At 46.6% G+C, this 9751-nt stretch overlaps 1 protein-coding gene across 1 annotated transcript in view; it reads right to left on the bottom strand.

The window, feature by feature from the left end:
• Positions 1-311: 311 nt before the first annotated feature.
• The window catches only part of NEGR1 (neuronal growth regulator 1), a 303287-nt gene continuing 293847 nt past the window's right edge, over positions 312-9751 (bottom strand). Inside the window, exon 7 of the mRNA XM_075424226.1 lies at positions 312-8230. Within this exon, the coding sequence (XP_075280341.1) occupies positions 8106-8230 (125 nt within the window). The 3' untranslated portion in view covers positions 312-8105. The remainder of the gene's footprint in view (positions 8231-9751) is intronic.

The raw sequence follows: 9751 nt of genomic DNA, 5'->3' as shown, positions 1-9751 counted from the left end.
CACACTCCAAGTATCAGAGGAAGATCCTGTGCTCTCCTTACGGGTCTCAGCTGAGGACCAAGCCAAGCCAGCTGCACGCAAGACCTGCAGTAGATCCCCGTCCCTTTCCACCCTACAGCAGGAAAGTCAGGCGAAGCCTTGCTGCAGGGGAACGGGTTTCAGTCACTTGACCTTGGAGCCAGTTGAGCCTAATGCTTTATCACTGGCGTGGCTTTGCACGCCAGGCACGTGGCTCTGTACACCAAGCACCAGCAGACCCTACTCATCCTCCTCCTCCTCCTCCTCCTCCTCCTCCTCCTCCTCCTCCTCCTCCTCTTCCCCCTTTCTGAGCAAGTTTTCCCGGTGGCCACAGTGCTGGGGCCGAGGGGACACTGTCATTCTGCAGCAGCAGACCTGCCATGTGTTTAAACCCATTCCAGAATTATTTCGGTCAAAAATTCTCTACTCCCTTCTTCTGTTCATTAACCTTTACCGAAGTGCTAATTCTGTACTCAAATATAAGGTCAAAGCCCTTAGCTGATTTTTTTTCAGAAGAACTAAGTGTCTTATCTAAAATCTTCTGGAGAGAAATACCGTGCCAGAAGCACTCATCAGTGCCTCTTGACTGGCGCTGCCGCCGTCTCGCTTCCTGAGGAGCCGGTGTTACATCTGACATGGGAATGACTGTGCTGGGGAGCCGAGCTCCTAAGGGTGATTAATTTTGGGAAATTAATTTTTTAAACGTACTCTTTTACATTGTGGCCTTTTGCAAAAAGGTGCTTAAGGCACTGAAACAAAGACCAAGACACTTACTGAAACTCCCATGACAAAAATGAATATACTGTAAAAACTCAGGTATCTTTTCCACGGTTTGTGTCGTCAGGAGGGGAGGCAAAGCAACGTTTCTGCTCCGCTGCAGCTGTGCAAAGCCGTGCCTGGATGGAGGGACTCTGTCCCCATACCCCATGCTCGAGGACAGCATGCATGCATCCAGCTTGGGGAGGAAAATTTTGCTGAGTTGGAAAAACATCCCGGAGCTTTCAGGGTCATTTAGGTTGAAACCAGAGCCCTGTCAGAGAAGGTGGGAACTGAGACCTCAGCGCGCAGGGGTAGCACCTCGTCTGTGTTGTTACAGCTGCCTGTTTGTCTGGTGCTGTTTTTAAGGTCCATCGTACGGGACAGCAGCTCAGTCTGAGAGCTGCAGCCTCCTTCTCCGGCTCCTCTGCCTTCCCCTTCCCCATGGCTGGGGAGAGACGGGGACCAAGAGATGGGGCCAGCAGCGTGCCAGCCCCGCGGAGCGGGGACAGCGCATGTGTGCGCTGGTGCCTGGGGAGAGCAGCCCCTCTGCTGAGCATCTCCTGCCCCTGAGACAGCACAGCTGCTGCGGGCTGCAAGAGCAGAGTCTGGCAGCCTTGCCTTTCAATTAATAGGAGAAAAAAACACCCCGACGAGACTAGAAAATACACCAGGAGCAGAGCAGGGTGCTGCCTGATCGTTTCTCCAGGGATACCTGGAGGAGGGCGGGTGGAATTACCACTTTGCTCACCAACAGCTAAAGCACGACGCCGCATCTGCAGCGGTTTCAAAAGCTCGATGCAAATATCCCAGAACTAAACTTCCCCAGACTGTGCCAGGCACGTTGTTCAGTGCAGCTCCGAACGGGCTCTAGCTCACACGGGTGCCTCACCAGCTTCTCTTCCAGCTCACCGAGAGCAACGCAGGAGCCCTTGCCCAGCCCAGCAAAGCGGCTCGATGCCCGAGGCTCCGGGGAGCAGCTCGCGGGAAGGTGTCCCACCCCATCACTCCATTTGTCTTTCTGCTACTAATATACACATAGGTGGGAAAGATACGTGCGCCTAGCTCGCTGAAAGTCATTTAGAAATACTTTGTAGGGACTTATGCTCCTCAATTTTTGGCAAATAAACATTAAGTCCTCTTTATACAGAAGAGAGTGGCCAACAATGATCCATTACTCCCCAAACTTGCAGGCTCTCTGATTTTAAAAGCCTGGGGTGAGTGAATTTGCAGTAGCTTACTCCAACGTCAGCTTTTCCCACCCCCCCATCATAACAAATGTAGAAAGGTCAAGGTTAATGAAGAAAACAGTGAATTCAAAGTTCCATGGAAGAAGAAAACAGTGAATTCAAAGTTCCATGGAAGAAGAAAACAGTGAATTCAAAGTTCCATGGAAGAACAACCCAGTGCTTTTAGCAATTCACTTAAATGAGAGAGGAAAGCCAGTTCCTTTAACATTTTAAAGCTGTTGTAGCCTAATGAACCGTGCTACCTCCCGCAGCTTCCACAGAGCCCAGATCCCTGCCAGAAACTCTCTCATTAGCACGAAGCGGGCGCAGCCGGCCCGGCGCGCGCGGCTCCCCGCGACGCTGCGCCTCTCCCGCGCCTGACGGAGCGACACGGCAGAAACGGCTGCACCTCCTGGCCTAGACGAACCACCCTGCAGAAGAGGAAAGTCTTATTTTTCACACGAGAAAAAGCAGCACCGCAAGAGGGGGGGGGGGAAGAAATGGCGCTGCCGTCTCTCCGTCAGACGCCCGCCAGGAAACAGGGCCGCTGCGGCTCACTCGCACCTGGAAGGTTTATTCTCACTTGTGGTTCACGTTTAAGTCGCTGTCGCTGAGGTTGGTGGGAGCTACGTGCTTATGACTGCACTGGTTTGGAGAAGCGGAGAAGCTGATGTTATTGCACATCAATCGCATTGTGTCGTGTGCGAAGGGTGTTTTGGTTTTGGCTGGAAAATAATGAAGAGAAGGATGGATGTGCATTAGGAGAAAACAGATTTCGCCCTCTAGGTACCAAATATAATATATGTCATAATTACAGGCATCTTTTTATCTGGCAGCATAAAAAAATGGGCAGTGGAGGAATAATAAGTACTTTCATATTTGGCAGATAAGAGGGGAAAGTCCTGTGGCTGTAGTGGCCGGAGCAGCACTGCACCCTCTCCTCCTCGCTCATCTTTACATTCTGGCTCGCTGCACAAATGTAATTTATTCTGCTAATGGGGGCTAAGGTTTACCTGCCCTGCAGCCCCGGGGGCTGAGGCAAGGAAAGGGGCTGCGAGTGAAATGACTTTCAGCTGCGCTATTTTTCATTGCTGTTTGCGGGTGGGTTCAGAGTTCATTGCGTGGGAGAGGCGAGTCTGCAGCGAGGGCAGAGGAGAAGGTCCCGGTCCCTCCCGCGTCTCCCCAGCCACCGGCATGGCTGCTGGCATAAATTAAAGCCAGCCCTCAGGGATAATTCTGGCGGCCAGGGGTTGCATAGACACCGGCGCGTGGGCGATGCAGAGCAGCTGATGAGCACCGTGCACCCTGCAGAATCCCCCAGGCAGGAGCCCCCCCGTGCTGAGACCCCCACGGCCTCGCCGCAGCGCAGACTGGGACGAGAGCGAAGCAGCCAGAGCAGCGTGGCAGCGGGCCCCAGAGCTTGTCCTACGGTACGGATTTACACCCTGCCAAGTGATGGGAAAGCTTTACACGCCTTAAAATATGAATGACTGAAAGCTGAGTCTATGGGAGGTGGCAAATGTGCTGATCTCTACATTTTTTAGCACAGGAATTTTCTAATGTGAAGGAACCTTTGAGCTCTTCATGAATTAGGCATAAAGCGGGCAGAAGGTGATCGGAACAAACAGGTACGTGCTCAGCGCTGAAGGTGCGCTGGTAGAAATCTCACCACCCTTGCTGAGACCAAATTTGTGGAGCAGGATGAATAGAGAATCCCTGCCAAATAATCCTGAGACCCTTGTGCCGTTGACTTGACCTGCCTGTTTTCAGTTACGGTATGGACTTTTCCAGTCGCAGAATAAATTCCCTCCCTTGCCCTCGTTGCTCAGCAGAGAAACGTAAAACAGGACCGAAAATCAGCGCCAGCCCAAACCGAGCATCCCTGCACGTGCAGCGGCGGTGCTTTAGGGCAGATTGGAAGTAAATTCCTCCCTTCGATGTCAATACTTATTTATCTACGCTCAATATTAAGGCTGAATGGGGAATTTTCAATTCCTGCTTTTTAAGATTTCTTTCTTTTTTTTACCCTTTTCTTGTTTTAAAGCGTTTTGTGCTGCAAGCTGCAGCGCGGCGGAGGGGTGTGGGTGCGCGGCCCCCTCTTCCCGCAGCGCTGCGGGAGGGGAGGGATGCGAGCGCGGCAGGGGACCCCGTGGCACTGCCAGCCCCCCGGCAAGCCCTGGCGCTGAAGGGTCAGGCTGAAAGCTATCCTTCTCCTAAACTTCCTCACATACGTCAGTTTATGCCAGAATTTAAAAATTATTTGGGATTCTTTTAAAAGAAACTGCTTTTTTTTGCTTCTTCTTTTTTTCTCCAAAGAAATGAAACCTTCCATGGCAGGCTATGAAAGATGGATTATTTACCTCCAGACTGGGCACAGGTCTGGTCCAATCTTAGAAGTAAATGCATGTTTAGTCTTTAAGGCAATTTGTTTATCCATGTAAATACATATTTTGGTATACACATTCTTTATAACACAGTTAGGTGGACTAAGCGGAGATTTTGGTAGGCATCACATTTACCCTTGTTCGTCTAGAACGCTAGCTCTGAAAATGTGCAAAAAAGCAGCTTTTACTGGTGATGGTTTTTAACACTCCTGTATCTTAAAAACAGCGTAGTTTCTAAAAAAAATACATACATTGAAAAGTTTAAAAAAAGCTGCCTAGCTATGAAGGATGCTTTTCCTGCCAAGTTATAAACCCTTGAGAAACTGCATTTGCTCAAGAAGTTGTGAGACATCCTTTAATTTGGTATTAGTATAATATCACGATCAGCAACTATATCATTAGAGCATCATTGCTTCTACGTATGTCACCGACGCAATGGTAACTGCAGACCTGAGTTATTGCACAAGGAGGGCTCATGGCGTTACAGACTTTGGGGTTTCCAATGTGGACAACAATCTTGATATAAATATTTAGTTATGCTTCTTGGAGCTAAGCCATTTATTTTTCACGTTTGAAAGGTGGGAATAGATATAATAATATTTGCCCGGCAGATATGAACAGTATGGGTTAATCCTTTGACGAAGCATAGATGGTACCTTCAAACAGTTGCCTAAAGCAAGTAGACCCTGCAAATTAGAGGGCAGGTAGGGTTGGTAAGATGTTCTGTTCGGTTTGCAGCCCTCTGCACCGGCCGTTTGGAAGAACGTCCCGAGAAGTCCCAAGCTGTACAATTACCAGTTTACCGCACGGAACAGATTCACCAAGAATCAAGTTTCTTTATTTGATCCACACCGCCTGCAGCTCCAATCCTGCCCCAGTTCAGGTCGCCTGCCCCTACGCCTCTGACTGCCGACCCGCTCGGCGCCCAGCGGTGAGCACGGCTGTGTCCGTCTGCAGGGCTGGGTGGGCAGAGCCGAGGGCACGCGGCTGCGGGTGCGCAGTCCCGGCACGCCTCGCGCTGCCCTGCACACGCACACGCGTGCTCACGCACACGCGTACACGGCCGCTGCTGACCACGCGGTCCTGACTGGCACTTCAATACCTGTTTCACCTAAGGAAACGCCACTGGCACCTAGAAGCATTTATGGGTTGTATGGGTTTTTTTCTTTTTCTGATCTGACAATAATTATATCCCTCCCCAAATTTAAGGGAAAATTCAGAGATGGGACTGAGTGTCTTGTCCAGGTTAACCAGTGGCTCTACCTGGTACGAATGCAGACAGTTAATACTTAATTTTTTTTTTATCATATTTAATAAAGCTGCTGTTCATTCTATTCTGTTGCTGGAAATAACAGGTTCCAGACACCAGGAATCACTGAAATTAAATATATCATCGAAATATATTATTTGATCCAGCCACAGTATAGAAACACCTCTCAGTTTTATGTGCGATGGGGCATATGAGCTGGGCTATGCGTATCCTTTTTTCTTACTTCATAGAACTGTACTGACGTGATACGTTCTGCAGCACCACTGTTTCTAGCGAATGGATTCTAACATTTAGCACTTTAAAGCTGCAATACAAGAGAGATCAGCCTATCAGGACTGTGTCTAGTATAGTTTGAATTGGTTTTATACTATTTCCTTAAAGAATGAATTTTATCATGTTATTCAAGGTTTTAAAAAATGCCACGTTTCTGAAAACAGCAACTGCTGAGCACACAACTGTAAATAATACGACAGGAACAGCACGATCTGTCACCGAACTTATGCGGAGTGACCCAGGACATGTTATAGCCATATTTTGGGGTCATCATATTTCTGTTTATACCCTTTATCAGTACCTACAGCAGGTTCACTGCCTATTCTCTCCACACGTTGGCATGGGGTAGTGTGTATCGAGACGAGCGAACTCCGGGTCTGCCTGTTCAAACACGGGGCTCTCTGCGATCCGAGTGTGGAACTGCTCGGTACGCACAGTGCTCGTCTGCTCCTGCTCACTGCAAAACCCTACTGTCAGGAGGAAAAAATGGAGTATAATAGTTGTGTCGCCTGCTAGAGTTCTTATACAAAACAGGGGAATAATAATGTCGATAATGGATTTCTTATTCTGGTCATCGATAGTTCTGTAAGTCAGTCAGCATCTATTTGGGGTCAGCGGGGCATCTTGTATTCAAGGGCTGTTGGCCAGAGTCATTTCCCAGCAATTTACACTGATGGCATTTTTAAATTCACCTGTAAACCGTGAGCAACATTTTGTGTTAATGCTGTCAGGGGCTGTTAAAAAAAAAAAAGTTAGTAGCATTATATGCTCTTTTGAAACTTGATCCTTCTCTGAGTGAAAGGAGTGTTATCTCGATAGACTGCAGTGCTAGGAAATCGGGTATGAGGACTTATCTGCTGTGCTAAGCTGTTGGTACAGTGTTAGTACATCGGTAATGAAGTCCTGTCTGCAAAGATGATTCTATCATGGATGGCAACATGCACTTCAGTACAGTTATTGGAGCAACCTCGTTTTAATATATATATGTATTTTATATATATATGTATATATATAAAATTCTGCTTGATACTTCATGTATTTTCAGATATCTAATATTTAAAAGCATCCTTTATCATTGCTAAGTTAGCCAAACCAGTACAAAATTAAGTGCAAGAAAAATACCGATTCACATAGTATTTGCCGGTAATACAAAAGGGACTATTCAGCTTCTCACATTTACAGCCACTTCGGAATTTGGATTTAGAATGACTAAGGGAAATGTTCCCACATTTCAAAGATGGCTCAAAATAATTTGCGTTCTGTTTTGGGATGGGAAAACCAGTTTTTACAGAGATCACCTGCTGGTTAGTGGTGGTAGAAGGAAAACACAAAAAGGAGTTGGTGCTGCCCTTGCCCGATTGCCTAGAACAGTGAAGCCTGCAGCAGACTGAGGACCCCCTGGAGACGGGAGAGGAGGTTTTCCTGCTAGCCAATAGCACCTTGGTCCTCGACTGGAGATTTCTTATGCTCAAAAGGATGCTTTAGCATTTCCCAAAACACATTCCAGATTTGTTGGAGAGGAAGAGGAAAGTAGTGTTTTATGAAGGCACACCCATGCTGAATTTGCAGGAAAAAGGAAAGAAAACAGAAAGCAGTACTGCACAATGCAGTTATAATACAAGGCTCATTCTTGAAACCTGAATATCATGCTAGAAGAAAATCTAGATATCTGTAATATTTTGAAGAAATATTTTGAAGGCAATATTATTTGATTTTTTTTAATCAAAAAAGAAAAAATGTTTCTGTGTAAATGTGGATAGAATGCTATTTAAGAAGGGAACTGAATGTTTGTATTGCAGCCTTAAAGAAGCACATTTTTACTGCAATATTTTTTTTTGTAAACTACAGTCTGCGACTCAGCAGACCATGACTGAATGCTTTTGAAAACTTGTAGATTACAAACATGAAATCACAATTAATATCCTCTAAAAGTAATTTCAGAGCTTTCACGTCTTAAAAAAGGACAATGTGTACTGCTTCACAAGGTAATGCAGCTAATCAAAAAAAGGAGTAGAATTAAAGTATTTACATAATGAGCAATTCTACAGAAGGCGATCATCCCCATGTAAGCACTGCTGATTATATCCCACGCTGCTTTTAACAAACTCTACCAGATTGGATCCAGTCATCAGCACTTTCAGAGAATCCTTAAAAGCCTTTTATGGGTCTTTACATTTAGTGCAGAATGATGTTCTTCAGGTAGAATATGCTGGTGAGGGAGGACAGTGTCAACACAAGGTACCAGCAGGAGAAGAGGACTTCGGCGTCACCGGTGATCCCATACTGGGCTGTACTGGGAGCTGCAAAGAGAAGAAAAAGAGGTCAAGTGAAATGTTCCACTCTCAGACCCCCACATTCTTAGTTTTCATGAATTCTTCTAAGATAACTGTTAGGGCAGCAAAAGCATTCTTCTGAAAACTGGAGAAAGTGCTGCAAAGGTAGGCAAGCTCTCCCGCTACACCGCTCAGTGAATATTACTTTCTGTCTTTAAAGGATAAATCATTATTAATGCAAGCAGTTAAAAATATGTGTAGTTAACATCAGATGAGCGCTTCATGTTTAAACATCTGAATAATTTATCTGTTTTTAAGTTACTGAGTATTAAGATCTCCACTGAAATCAATGAGAGGTGAATATATTTAGCTCTGTTGGAAAACAACTCATTTTCTGCCTGACTTTAGGAACCGAAGTTTGACAATTTTGCTTAGCCAAAGACATTCATCTTTATTTTCAGTCTCTTTGAAGAAATTGGATTTACTTGCTTTAGTATAAAGCCTTTCTCAAATTCCTAACTAAATATTACAATAAGTACGTGCAAAAAATAATTAAAATATAAGAAAACAGTGCTGAGAAACCAGTGAGGAGACAATCACTTGCAGCAGTCGCAGGCAGGCTGTACAAAATTTCTCGCAAATCAAATCATTTTCTTTTATACGATGCATGAAGCCCCAACCTCTTCCAGTCACACGCAGCATCCTGTGCTCTTTAGTTGAACACTGGTATCACTGGCTTTGCTTTCCAGACTACGTGAATATACTACAGGTTGTTCTAAAACATAGGATCTGTGCAAGTCCTGTATTGAGTGCCATTTCTACAAGCTGGCACCGCTAATGTCAATGGCACTTTATTTAGCTACAAGCTGCGGAATTTATTTTTTTGACTAAAGGGACCCAGTGTCTGCCAGAAACAGGGATGGAGATTAGCTGGTGGATGCTGAGCAAGACCGAGCCAGCTTGGTGCCCACACCCTGGTGCTCAAGGCCTTTTCCTCGCAGAGGACAGAGGTTTCAGAAAGGCTGGAGGGCAACAGACATTTCCAGGCTCATTCCTGATGACCCATCTCAACTGAGCTGGGGATGCTCAACCCAACGGCTGCACTGCAAAAGGGAGAAACCGCTAATGTGGCTACTTTGAAAAACACGCAAGCCATGTGTGAATGGAGAGGTCTTTTGGGAACCTCGGGCTGGTGGAGGGTTGGATACCATGTGGAGGGTCCTGCCTCTTCTGCAGGTTCTCTCCTTTCACCCCATTGCATTGCCATCCCTAGGTCTCCTCAAGGCACGGGGCTATCTGGACCAAGGACACCGAGAGATGGTCTGAAGATGAGACTTCAGCCAACAGCTCTGCTGTGCTCTTCAGCTACGCGGGAGACGGCTACACAGAGCAGGTACCAATAGTGAAGAAGACAGTTTTCCTGAGTCCAAGCCGAAGCTTGTCCCACCACCCTGCCCAGGAGAAAGCTACCCCTGACAGCACCGTTGCCCCTCACCAGTGCCAAGTCCACCTCTGGCAGGGAGACACCAGGGTATGGCACAGGCAGCG

This window comes from Opisthocomus hoazin, chromosome 6, assembly GCF_030867145.1.
Source record: "Opisthocomus hoazin isolate bOpiHoa1 chromosome 6, bOpiHoa1.hap1, whole genome shotgun sequence".
Lineage (NCBI taxonomy): Eukaryota > Metazoa > Chordata > Aves > Opisthocomiformes > Opisthocomidae > Opisthocomus > Opisthocomus hoazin.
The sequence above is the reverse complement of the archived record's forward strand: the minus strand, read 5'-3'. Positions and strand labels throughout refer to the sequence as shown.